This window comes from Scylla paramamosain, unplaced genomic scaffold (assembly GCF_035594125.1).
Source record: "Scylla paramamosain isolate STU-SP2022 unplaced genomic scaffold, ASM3559412v1 Contig1, whole genome shotgun sequence".
Lineage (NCBI taxonomy): Eukaryota > Metazoa > Arthropoda > Malacostraca > Decapoda > Portunidae > Scylla > Scylla paramamosain.
The window spans coordinates 4,305,001-4,318,607 of record NW_026973666.1 but is presented as its reverse complement, the minus strand read 5'-3'; the positions used below and the strand labels follow the sequence as shown (position 1 = coordinate 4,318,607).

At 36.3% G+C, this 13,607-nt stretch overlaps 2 protein-coding genes across 4 annotated transcripts in view; both read left to right on the top strand.

The window, feature by feature from the left end:
* LOC135095782 (transferrin 2-like) overlaps positions 1-9,588 on the top strand; it is a 30,101-nt gene extending 20,513 nt beyond the window's left edge. For both annotated transcript variants that reach the window (XM_063996883.1, XM_063996882.1), the window contains 13 exons: positions 92-209; positions 830-1,013; positions 1,360-1,513; positions 1,799-1,903; positions 2,291-2,458; positions 2,972-3,060; positions 3,391-3,557; positions 4,194-4,460; positions 4,718-4,861; positions 5,457-5,628; positions 6,084-6,132; positions 6,472-6,532; positions 6,665-9,588. In XM_063996883.1, coding sequence (XP_063852953.1) covers positions 92-209; positions 830-1,013; positions 1,360-1,513; positions 1,799-1,903; positions 2,291-2,458; positions 2,972-3,060; positions 3,391-3,557; positions 4,194-4,460; positions 4,718-4,861; positions 5,457-5,628; positions 6,084-6,132; positions 6,472-6,532; positions 6,665-6,801 — 1,815 coding nt within the window. In that variant the 3' untranslated portion in view covers positions 6,802-9,588. The remainder of the gene's footprint in view (positions 1-91; positions 210-829; positions 1,014-1,359; positions 1,514-1,798; positions 1,904-2,290; positions 2,459-2,971; positions 3,061-3,390; positions 3,558-4,193; positions 4,461-4,717; positions 4,862-5,456; positions 5,629-6,083; positions 6,133-6,471; positions 6,533-6,664) is intronic.
* Positions 9,589-11,537: 1,949 nt separating this feature from the next.
* Positions 11,538-13,607, top strand: part of LOC135095821 (constitutive coactivator of peroxisome proliferator-activated receptor gamma-like) — a 22,253-nt gene continuing 20,183 nt past the window's right edge. Inside the window, exon 1 of one of the 2 annotated variants that reach the window (XM_063996939.1) lies at positions 11,538-12,175. The gene's annotated coding sequence lies outside the window, so the exon portion shown is untranslated. The remainder of the gene's footprint in view (positions 12,176-13,607) is intronic. The other variant, XM_063996938.1, reaches the window with a different exon arrangement.

Here is a 13,607-nt window from a genome sequence, read left to right as displayed (position 1 = left end):
ATAAACAGAGAGAGAATTTATTACAAAGATCCAAATTTTATAACTAATTCCACATTTTTTCTCCCTCCTCCACCTCCACCTCCACCTGCAGCTGATCCACTCAGGCGCCATGAAGGTGGTGGACTGCAACAACCACATTAAATCCGCCTCGGAGTTCTTCAGCGGAGGATGTGCCGTCAATATTCTCACCGACAAGTATAATCCTCTTGGTGAGTTCTTCCGTCCTGCTCTTTCTCTTTATTCCATCCTTTATCAATTGTCTCTCCTCTCTTTCAATCTCTATTTCTTCTAAGTATTTTTTTTTTTTTTTCTGATCATCTCTCCTCTCTTTCAATCTCAGTTTATTTCTTCTAAGTCTTTATTGTTTTTTCTAATCATCTTTCCCTCCCTTTCAATCTCTGTGTTTATCTCTTCTTATAAATCTATATTGGTAGTTTTTCTAATCATCTCTCCTCTCTTTAATCTTTATTCACTTATCTCTTTCTATTTCCAGCTCCTTATATAAGCTTCTTCTTCTTATAACTCTATTTTGCTTCTCTAAGGCAAATTATAATCTATGACATCTTTCCTTCTTTTTTTATCTCCTAATATTTACTATGCCTATCTTGTTTATCACTTCCCTGTCTTCTTATAATTTCTTCTGGCTATTCTATGCATTTCTCTCTATCTACAAGCACATATCTATCCTAGTCATCTACTACAACTTTAATAAATAACTACACCTAGATTCTTATTTTTCTCTCTCTATCATTTTTCATCTCCACCTGTTTCTCTCCCATGTACCACCTTCTTACCACAACCGTCTGTACCTTGCTTTCAACGCCCACAGGTGACAACAGCCAAGTCCTCTGCAGTGCGTGTGGTAGTGAGCTTCCCGGCCAGCATTGCACCAATCAGGATAAGTATGCAGGTCATCTGGGAGCCTTCCAGTGCCTCATCAATAATGGTCACATCGCCTTTGTGAAGCACGCCACCGTCGCACGGTTTTTGAACAGGAGCGAGGGGATGTATATGTGAGTGTCCTGGGTTTTTTTTTTTTAAGGGGGTTTTTAAAGAGTGGGTGGGTCTTTGTGATGTTTGTGTATGTTTTGGTGTTTTTTTTTTTTTTTTTTTTTTTTTTCGTTTCTTAACTTTCTTTTCTATATGCGTTCCTTCTGTTTCCTCTCTCTCTCTCTCTCATCACTTTTTGCCTATTCTCTGTACATAAATTCTCTTTTTTTTTTAACTCTTTCTTCTTTACCTTCTATTTACACCTGTTACTCCTTCCATTCCTCTCTCTCTGTGTCCTAATTACAACCATTTCAATCCCCTTTTTTACTCCCTTTTCTTATATTTACAACCAACTCAATCTCGTCACAGAGAGGAGGACTTTGAGCTGGTGTGTGTGGACGGGACCCTGGCGCCGGTGAGAGATTACGAGCGGTGCAACTGGGGTGTGGTGCCGTCCAATGCTATTGTGACCACCTCCGCCAAGTCCAGGGAGCAGCGTCGCCTTCTGCAGGAGTTCTTGAAGGTGTGGGAGGGGGAGAAGGATAGAGAGAGATAGAGAGATGGATACAGAGATAGAGAGATACAGATGGAGATAGAGACAAACACAGAGAGAGAGAGAGACACACACACACACACATATACACAGAACCCTATATAAAACAACTATTCTATATACCAGTGCATACAAAGCTATTTTCTCCCAGTCATTTAAACTACCTTTTCGAAACCACAAGAATATGAGGGTTGGTGCTGGGGGTCATCAGGCCTACACGTGGCAGTCCCCCGTTTAATGACCTCTTCTTTTCAGGATATTGTGAGTCTGTTTGGCACGAAGGAGGAGGGCGATCCTGATTCCTTTTACCTGTTTGAGTCGTCGCCGAAGTATGGACAGATTCATGACTTGCTTCTGTCGGTGAGTGTGTTGGGTTAGGTTAGGTTAGGTTAGGTTTTTGGGTAAGTTAGGTTTGGTTAAGTTTGGTTGAATTAGGTTTTGTTTAGTTAAATTAGGTTTCGTCTGTTTTTTTTAGTTTAATTAGGTTAGCATTTTAGTTTAATTAGGTTAAGTTAGGTTTGGTTTGAGTTTAATTAGGTTTGGTTAGGTTAGGTTAAGTTACATTGCTTCTCTCTGAGTTTTTCGAGTAAGTTTATCTTCAGTGTGAGTTAACCAAGAGAGAGAGAGAAAGAGAGTGTCTGTGTGTGTGTGTGTGTGAGAGAAAGAGAGAGAGAGAGAGGGGGTTGCTGGTTCTATATACTTCTAATCACCACCACCAATGCATCTCTCTCCCCCCTCCCCCCCCAGGACGACACAGAGACACTGGTGGAGTTGGCAGCAAGTCAGCAAAGTTTTAAGAAGTACCTCACCACTGACATCGTGAACCACATCAACACCATCCGCTCGTGTCCTGTTAAGCGGATGAAATTGTGCGTTACCTCGATGGTGGAATACGGGAAGTGCCTGCAGATGACGGTATGCTCAAAAAAATCACTGAAAAAACACTCAAAATAACAAAAAACAGTCTTAGATTATCCCAAAAACACTTCAAAACATTTCATATTATTCCAAAACATCAAAAAAACACTCAGACACTCTCACACTATCCCAAAAACACTACAAAACACTTCTAATTATTCCAAAACACCACAAAAAAACACCCAAATACTCTTACATTATCCCAAAAACACTACAAAACACTACAGATTATTCCAAAACACCCAAAAAAAACACTTAGACACTCTCCGACTATCCCAAAATCATTCAAAGCACTTCAAATTATTCCAAAACACCCAAAAAAACACTTGAAAACAAATCTACACTTCTAACAAATATATTAAAAAGCTGCAGTACCCATTTCAAAATATTTCAATACCCTATATCGGATCCCCTTTTAATCTACAGCTTTCTAAGGAACGTATTTAAAAGCTACACTTGTTATATCCCTTCGGACTCTTCAGCACCTCCCTTTCTCTGTTCCTCCCGCAGACTGCCCTTCATGCGCGCGACCTGAAGCCGGAGATGGAGTGTTTAAGGGGAGAGAGCAACTTCGACTGCATGGCTGCTATTAAAAAGGGGTCAGTTGGCTTGATTATACGTGTTTTATGTAGATTTTTTAGTGTTTCTGTGTGTGTGTATGTTTGTGTGTTAACCGGTTCAATTCTGTGTGTGTTTATTTATTTCTCTGTCTCTGTTTACCAGTTCCTCAATTTCTTTGCTAATTAGTTTCTCGGTTTGTCTACATACCAGCTCTTGTCTGTCTATATGTGTGTATCAGTGTGTGTGTGTGCTAACCTATCTATTTGTTTGCCTGCTTACTGTTTACTAACTTCTGAATTTATATGCTAACTAGTCCCTCTCTTTATTTAATGTCAATGTGTGTATGATACCCAGTTTCTCTCCAACAGCGAGGCAGACATTTCAGTATTTGAAGCTGGCGACATCTACAGTGCCGGGTTAAACTATGAATTAGTCCCCATTTTGGCAGAGCAGTACAATTTAGACACCTTGGAATACTATGTGGTGGCTGTGTCGAAGGAGGACGACCCGGACACTGATGTTTTGTATCTGAGAGGTGTGTATGTGTGTGTGTGTTGTCTGGGTCACTGAGAATACGATTAGTAGGTTAAGTGTTTGTGTGATGTGGTTGTAAGCGTTGGTGGGGTTGTTTTGAAGCTGTTTTTTGGGTTTTTAGCAAGGTGTAGTTGAAGTTGGATTTTCAAGGGTGGTTTTTGTGGTTCTAGTGATAGTTTGAGAGGTGCTAGTAAGTGTGATAAGTTTTTAAGGGTGTTTTTCGTGGTTCCAGTGGTAGGTTGAGAGGTAATAGTGGATGTTATTGGTTTTCAAGGGTGTTTTTCATGATTGCAGTGGAGGTTATTAGGGTTTTTAAAATGTATAATGGGTGTCATTCAGTTTTTAAGTGTGTTTTTCAATGATGGCTTTGTAATGTAAGAGTATTTTCTTGATTCTAGTGATAGTTTAACAACTTTTTAGCATCGTAATGAAGCAAAACACTTAAAGAAAACAAACCCTTTAAAACACTATGAAACATCCCAGAAACACCAAAATAAACCAAAAACACAGTCAAACAAAAAAAAACAAAACAAAAAACACAAAAACACTTGAAAATCCCCATAAAAACCCCCCAAAAATACAAAAATACAAAAAAAAAACACTTCTGATAACCCCCTTGCCTTCTCTCTTTCCCCAGGCCGCATGACATGTCACCCTGGGGTCATGCACGGGGGCGGCTGGGTCATACCGATGGCCTACCTCATAAATAACGACCTGATTCGGCAGTACCAGTGTAACTCGGTCCGTGCTGCTTCCGAGTACTTCCAGAAGGCTTGTGTACCAGGAGCCCTTAGTACTTACTACAGACAAGACACCACCCACTTGAACCTGTGTCATCTCTGCAGGGGGTCCGGTCTTGGGTACTGTGCTAGGGACCACAGCGAGCCTTATTATGGCTTTACGGGTAAGTGAGGGTCGGTTTTATTGTTTCGGTGCTTGAATTGGGGTTTTCCAGCTTGTTTTGTTTATTTCCTTGTAATTAATTGCATCTAAACGCTCAAGGAATCGAAAAAAGTTCAATTCGTCTAACTTTCTATATTCCTATCTTTCTGCGTATGTCTATCTATCTATCTATCCACTCATCTTTTGATATATTCACCTATTTATCCATTCATATCAACCTATAACCCTTTACTCCGCCATCTGCCCATCCACCCACAGGAGCCTTCCGCTGTCTGGTGGAGGGAGGAGGGGACATCGCCTTTGTGAAGCATACCACTGTGAAGGAAAATGTGGATGGAAGGCGGAAGGAGTGGTGGGCCAGGAACCAACTCACGGCAGACTACCAGCTTGTGTGTCGTGATGGTGAGTGAGACAGAGAGAGAGAGAGAGAGAATGAGGGATAAGATAGAGAGAGGCAGAGACACAGAGAGAGAATGAGATATAAGATAAACAGAGAGACAGAGAGAATGAGAGAGATAAACAGAGAGAGACAGAGAGAATGAGAGATAAACACAGAGAGGCAGAGAGAATGAGAGAGATAAACACAGAGAGACAGAGAGAGAATGAGAGATAAACACAGAGAGAGAGAGAGTGCAAAAATAACCAAACCCATTTGTTATATCCACAAACACACCTTTAATCCAAACACCCTCTCACTAACCATCCAAAACACTACTACATCTTACCCCCAGACGCTACCCAAAACTAATCGAAATGCCCCAACGCCACCCAGAACACAGCTTGAACCTTAAAACATACCCGAACACCACCATACTTCCCCAGAGGACCCAAACGTACCCTAATCTGTCACCAAAACACAAAAAACACATCTAACCCAAACATTGAACTCCGAAACACCCCCAAAACACCCCAAAACACACCCAAAACACCTCAAAACACCCCAGAACATCCCCAAAACATCCCTAAACACCCACCAATCCAAACCTCACCCAAACAGGCACCAGGGCACCTGTGACAGATTACGAAAGCTGCAATCTGGGGCGGGTGAGGTCAAACGCGGTTGTGACGAGAGGTGGTGATGTGTACAACAAAACAGAGGTTCAGGCGTACACCAACCTCCTCCTCTACGCACAGCAGCACTTTGGCAGAGACTCGGAGGATGAGTGGAAGTGAGTGGGAGAGAGAGGGAGAGGGAATGGGAGATAGGTAGAAGGATAGGGGTGAATAAGAGACTGTGGGAGTGTGTGAGGGAGAAATAAGGGTTTGTAGGAATGCAAGGGGTTAGAAATGGGTTTTCAGTGGGAGATGGGTTAGAAAATGGGAGTTTTGAGAGTAAGGGAGAGGGAGATGGGTAAGAAATGGGAACTATTCAAGGGTGATGGGGCTGTGGGAAGATTCCTTGAGATAGAGAGGGGGGGAATATTGCATGTGAATATTAATCTGTATTTATTTGTCCATTAATGATGCAATATTTAATGATCTGAGTTATTTGTTCTCATTAACCAGTAGTAATAGAGAAACTTAAACCATTGTAACTTATAATTCAACCCATCAAATACTGTTTCCTAATAAATGAGGATATATTTACAGCAATCTAAATATTTAATCTCAACTTCTATTGCAGTTTCAACATGTTTGGCTCCCAAGAACCATATGCCGACTTGATCTTCCAGGTAAGAATCATTTACACACACACACACACACACACACACACACACACACAGGGGTTACATTTGCACTGTTTGTTTTCACCCTCACTGAACCATTGAAAAATTTTAGCTTGGTTTTCCTAATAAGTGACTGACAGAATATTGTTGTGTGTGTGTGTGTGTGTGTGTTTGTGTTTTATTTTTTTGTTCTCTACTGTCAATTTCCTCTATTCAGTTTTATTCATTCTTCTTTGTTATTTTTTTTTACTTCTCTTCCGTTTTGTAATTTTTGTTCTGTTAATTAGATATTTTTTACGTTAATTTATTCTGTTCTTTAATGCATTCTGTTCTGTTGTTCTGCAGGACGCCACACAGCAGCTGGTTCCTCTCCCAATTGAAGAACAGCACTACCATCCCTACCTAGGTAAGAGAGAGAGAGAGAGAGAGAGAGAGAGAGAGAGAGAGAGAGAGAGAGAGAGAGAGAGAGAGAGAGACCTGCAACAATAATAATAATAATAATAATCACCATCATCATCAATTTTATCTCTTGTAACAGGACTTGAATTTTTGAATGCCCGGTATGAGGTGGACTGCACTGCGGGAGCCCTGCCAGCCCTCCCCTGCCTGCCCCTGCTGCTGCTGACCCTGCTGACCACCACTACTGCTGCCAACCTGCTGTTCTGGAGAGCGTAACACCTTCCGCTTGTCTGTGTTTGTATGTGTGTGTGTGTGTGTGTGTGTTTAAGCAAGTTTTATTTTTTATTTATTTATTTTTTTTTATAATTAGTTTATTTCAACATTCCTTCCTTCATTCCGTCCAAACAGGAGATTTTAAAATAGAAACAGTATTTTTTTGCAAAGGTATTGTAAGATTCTCAAAGTATTCGGATTTTAGAAAGATTTTTATAAGACTTGGGGCAAATTTGACTGTGAGAGAGAGAGAGAGAGAGAGAGAGAGAGAGAGAGAATTTGTTAGACTTCCCATCGTTCCGTCCTCCTTTCCGTCCAAATACAATATCAGTGCAAACAGAAACATTATTTTTTTAAAGATTTATTATCAATTCCACAATTTTGCATATATGAAAATAGAAGCAATAATTTTTAGAAGGATTTTCACGAGATTTAAAATACGTTTGTGTGTGTGTGTGTGTGTTTTGCATTACAGTATATTTCTAATCTATCCATCCATCCATCCGTCCAAATAGATTTAAAATTGACAATACAGAAAATATATATTTAGAAAAGATTTGAAAACGTGTGTGTGTGTGTGTGTGTGTGTGTGTGTGTGTGTGTGTGTGTGTGTGTGTGTGTGCATAATAATGGTGATAAAGAAATGGTTGTATATATTGAAAATGGAACTGAACAAGAAGAAGAAGATGTACATTTTAATTAAGAGGCCAAAGACGCAATTAATTTACATTTCCAAACAGAACCAATGCCTCAGTTCGTGTACAGGCGAGATCTTCACGAACTGCTTTTGCTTCTCTTAAAATATTTCTTTTGTACATTAAAGGAAAGATTTATTATTATTATTATTATTATTATTATTATTATTATTATTATTTTGTTTATTTTTTGTTTCATTAAATGCTTGCTTTTCTTTAACGAGTATATCAAAGAAAACTGCAAATTGTGTTTATTTGTTTATTTATTTTTTTTTTGTTTGTTTACTTTTAGTTTTTTGGTTATTTCTCGTACATAAAGAAAAAAACTGCACGTTGATTTTATTTATTTATTTTTCACCTCCATTTACGAATGAGGTGTGTTTCTCGTAATCAGTTCGTAAGTTGTCGGAAAATATTTAGAATCTCGCTTCCATAAATCAGGCATTTTAATTGAATACTTTGTCTAAAAAGAAAAATACAACTTCAAATATTTTAATGCACATTTCTTGATTTATTGTCTGTTTACTAGATTTAATTTATATCTTTTTCCATTGCAGTGACTTCAAGATATACAAACATAAGTCTATATTGTATTATAAAAAGTTAACTCCTTCAGCACCAGCCACTTCTATCTAAGCCTCACAAAATCACAGTATTAATCAAAAAAAAAAAAAGAAAATGTCAGTGGAGAACAAAAAATGATTTTTAACGCCCTCGGTACAACAAAATTATCTCTAGTTAATATATTCTTGTGATCCGGAATGAAAGGGGTAAGGTTGCAGTGCTGAAAGGGTTGACTGGTGTATAGTATTGCTAAGTATTAACATGTTGTAGTGTTGATGTTGCTCACAAGGCACCCAGGATAATAAGTACAGAACGGGAGGTTTAAATCTCAAAAAGCATCGTACATTTTTTAAAATTGTTGTACGTACTTTTTTTAAACTTTATTTGATTAATTGATTGTGTTGCTTTGAAGTGCAGTGTGAAAATGCAACATAAAGTAATGTAATTTGAAATAGAAGATATATGCAAAGAAATATTACGAAAATACGAAAAGTGTGGTATGGAAAAAGTCATGTTTTAAGAAATTGTTGTACCTTACCTACTTAAAAATTTATTTGACGGATTGATTACATTGTTTGAAAGTGCAGTGTGAGAAAATTAACCATATCCTTTTAAAGCAATAGAACTTCAAATGGAGAACCTACCCAAGAACATTATTGCAAGAAAAAAATAATAAAAAGAAAAATGCGCCATGAAAAGACACATTGTACCTTTTAAAAAATGATCGTACCTATTAAAAAATTCTAAATTAGAATAAATATATTGCGTAGAAGTGCAATGTGAGGAAATGCACCTTACCTTTCTTTTTTAATTAATAGAATTTGAAATAGAAAATATGAAAAAAAATATGAAAATGGTACAAAAATTCAATGCGCCTTAAGAAAACAACATCGTACCTTTAAAAAAAAATTGTACCAGTTTGAAGTTTTATAATTGAATTAATTATATTGTTTAGAAGTGCAGTGTGAGAAAGTACACCATATATTCTAACCCAATTAACCAATAGAGTATAAAATAAAGAAGATATTGCACAAAACTTTAAAAAATGCGCCACGGGGAAACATCGTACTTTTTTTTTAAGACTATCGAACGCTGAACTCGTAGGCGTTATAAAATACTATATATTTTACTGATTGTTATACTCTTAGTTCACACAGTGCCTTGAGAAATGTTAATGGATGTTGTTAATTGTTATTGTTCAACCAAATAAGGTCACATCAATATATAGTGTAGATAATTAGTAATGATTTTGATTTTCTTAATATATTTTTTAACCATAACTTACAGAATAAAATTAAAAGAAAAAAAATTACAGATAGAGAAATGAATATAGCAGCAAGATTGTAAGATTAAGCAACAGTATTTTTCATAATAGATCTTACGGTTATTGAAAGCACTTGAGTGAAAGAAAATATATATATATATAAGTTTACGTTCTTTTTCGTGTGAATGAAAGAATATGTAACAAGGAAATAAGAATTAATTTGATATAACTTTTTTTTTGCGAATAAAGTGTCTGTACTTATTGAAATGTTCTTTTGCACCCCTCTCTCTCTCTCTCTCTCTCTCTCTCTCTCTCTCTCTCTCTCTCTCTCTCTCTCTCTCTCTCTCTCTCTCTCTCTCTCTCTCTCTCTCTCTCTCTCTCTCTCTGTATTGATCTATTATTTTTTATTGTATTATTATTATTATTATTAGTAGTAGTAGTAGTAGTAGTAGTAGTAGTAGTAGTATTTTTCATATATTTTATTTCATATATTTTATAATTGATTTATTAGTTTCAGAAGTGGATGTGAGCCAGTTGGAAAGGAACCAGCTCTCTCTCTCTCTCTCTCTCTCTCTCTCTCTCTCTCTCTCTCTCTCTCTCTCTCTCTCTCTCTCTCTCTCTCTCTCTCTCTCTCTCTCCTCTTTCCCAGAAAGAGAGTCAATCTGCTACTGAAATATTCAAAGACAAACAGAAGCAGAAAGAGTATTTTTAATTTTAATTATTGCGAGAAAGTGCAGAGTAGTAGTAGTAGTAGTGGTAGTGGTAGTGGTAGTGGTGATGGTGGTAGACACACTACATACACACGTACACACACACATATATCATTTCTTATTAATATTAAACAAAAACTCAATTACCTACCATATCGAACTTCGTAACCTCACCTCTCATCTGATATATTAAAAAAAAAAAAAAAAAAAAGTACAATAATGACGATAAATCCGCGAGAGCAATAAATTTAAACCCTCAAAATTTTCCCCGTTCCCCTCCAACGCCCCCCCCCCCAAAAAAAAATAAATAAATAAATAAACATAAACAATACAAAAAAAGCCCATATAAATTTACCAAACAAAAATCACCAACTAATAACAACAACAAAGGATAGAAAGTAAGATACGAAAAAAAAAATATATATTTAGGCAGATGACATCCAGCTAACCTAGCGTGAGAGAATGAGAGGATGATACATCTCTCTTTATTTTAACCCTTATTTCCCTTACCCGCCCCTTGGCATGGCCCCGCGTGCCCTGGGAGGCGAGGTTAATGACAGGGGCGCGAGGCAAGATGGAAAACAGCATATATCCGAGTCCAATTAAGCGTGCAGGAGCATAAAAATAGAGAAGTTTAGGGGTGTGCTTCTGACGACAGGCAGATCAATAGATGGAGCCTTGGTGCGCCGCTGCCTGGCGTACGACAATATTAACATTTCTCTAAATTAACTTTCTATCATTTTAACATTGAATTAACTCTCACAACTATATCGATTTATTGTGGGAAGTTGATTTTTTTTACTATAGTTTTTCTTATATTTCGTGGTTTGATGGTTTAATGTAGGAAGTTGGTATCGTTTGTTCTGCGTCCGATAATATATCCACGATTCTCATATTATTGCTATTTTCATTTAATTAGCACTTTTAGCTATAATTAACCGTTGTGGACTTAATATATATATCGTATTTTTTTCTTCTATATCGTAGTTTGACTTTTACTTTGAACTTAAATATCGCTTGCGGCTCTGGTTATTACAATATGAATTATTCTGTAATTAAAACCAGAACTACGTTAATTAATACCCATAACTGTATTTAGATATCAAAGGAAGGTCAATCTGTATCATGATTTCCCTTTCATTTAGTTGTTTTTAGAGTTTAATAATCAAAAGTGTCATTGTTCACGATTTTGTTTATGCTAGTAGTGAAAACCTCTATTACAGATCCTATTACTTAATTAACAGCTATACTTTCACTTAACCATTATGTAAATTTAATCTATATCATAATTGTCGTTTTATTTAATGTTTTTTTTTTCATAATTAAATAGATTAAGTATCGTTTGTTGTTGTGCGTACGATAATACTAATAATAACTATATTTTCCATTACAAAAACTCGATTAGCAGCCAGAATGTGCGTCAATTTAAATTTAATGACCGTATGGAATTTTAATTGATTCAGTTGAGATAAGGTAACTGACGCCTCCATTATTTCAAGAATTACTACAAAATATAACATAAATTTGAAACAGATTTAGGGAAAAAAAATAATAATAATAGTGTATTTTAGAATTGACCGAGGAAAGAGTGTACGACAGTTTTAGTTCCCTGAGGTACGATATTTTAGTTAATCTTGAACAACGTAACAAACATCATGACTTTAAGAAATAGTACAATATATTGCATAAATTCAAAATTGATAAGAAAAAGTTCAGTCCTTAGAAAATTAATTACGAGAAGACAGGAGTACAACAATTACCATCCCATAAAGCACAAAATTTTAAGTAATCCCTCAAAACACCGCCATGACTCTATACCGATATAGCACAAATTCAAAATCGACCAAGAAAAATAAAAACAAAGCCCCTGAAGAATGATATACAAGAAACTGGAAGATAATAAAGTACGACAACTTCCGCTCCCTGCAGTACGAGATCCTAGTCAGGTGGTTCCCGGCAGCAAGGGACAGCCAGTGTGCAGCCAGAAGCCGAGGAGGGAGGAGTGCTCTTCTCATGGGGCAGCCTGACCTCTCCCCCGCCCAGTATTTCTACCCTGGAAGGTGAATATTTTGATCTCGTGACCTTATCTTGACCCCAATGGCTTTGAATCTTCAATATCTGGTTAATTCAAGGTCAAAGGTCAGGTAAGGTTTTTTCTTGTTTCATTCCTGTTTTTTCTCGTTTCTGCTGTTTTAGTTATTGATTTAACAGATTTGTTGACCAATTGGCACTTTTCAGCTCGACAGGTCAGGTCAAGGTCAGGGAAGGTCATTTGAGGTCAGGTTTGGCCAGCAGACATGATCAATACTAGAATCTTTTACGTTTTTTGTGTTTTTTTTTCAGTGTATTGTAATTTTTTCTATTAATTTGTGTGTTTTCCGTGTTTTTGGTCCCAGGTCAAGGTCACGGGAGGTTGAGTTAGGTCAGGTTCGATTAGAATTATAAACTACGTGTAAAATTCGTGTTTTGTCTGTTTTTTAATATTTTTTTTTGTTTATTAAATTTCTTTTCCTTTCTTTTTCCGTTTTTCAGGGTGTGTTTAGGTCAGGTCAGGTTACGTTAGGTTAGGTAAATATCTTAACGGTGTCTTTGTGTCATTTTGGGGTCAATATTGAAAATGTTACGATTATTTTTGTGTTTTCCGGTGTTTTGGGTCAGGTCAAGGTCACGTAAGTTCAGGTTATGTCAGAATAGGTTTGGTTAGATTAATGTTTTAAATTTATATGTGGAAAATATGTGTTTCTGTGTTTTTCTGTTTAATTTGTGTTTCATGAAAATGTGATTATTTTTTTTTCTTATTTTCCGGCTCTGGGGTCAGGTTAAGGTTTCACTAGGTCATGTTAAGGCACGTTTGGTCAGGTTTATCCGAAAAACAAGTATATATGTAAAAAAAATCGTGCTGTTTTTTTTTTTTTTTTTTCTTTGTATTGAAAAAAAAATCATTCTTGTGTTTCCGGCGTTTTGGGGTCAAATCAAGGTCACATTGGGTCATGTAATTTACGTTAAGCCAAGTTAGGTTGTTATTTTAAATCTATATGTGAAAAAAAAATGTTTTGTGTGATTTTGTCCTTTTTTTTTATTTATTTAAAAGTTTATGACTATTTTTGGGTGTTCCGGCATTTTGGGGTCAGGTCAAGGTCACATTAGGTCATGTTATGTGAGGTCAGGCTGATACACAAAATTATATATAAAGATTTCTTGTTTTTATGGCTAATTTAATATTTTTGAGTAATACATTCAATATTTCGCTATTTTTTTAAATTTTTAGATTATTTTTTTTGTCTGCCAGTGTGTAATGAGGTCAAAGTCAGATCAGGTCAGGTCAGGTCACAAAAATATCAGTATGTGAATAATTTGTTTTAATTTTTTTTTCATTTTTTTCTTATTTATTTTATTATTATTTTATTTTCTTATTCAGGTCAAGGTCAGGTCAGCCATATTAGGTCACTTTAAGTTCAGTTAGTATGAGTGACCTGTTTGTGAATAATTTATGTTTTCATTTTCTATTTCATTATATATATTTTACTTGTTACTATTTTCATTTTATTTTATTTTTTTTTTGCCAGGTCAGGTCAG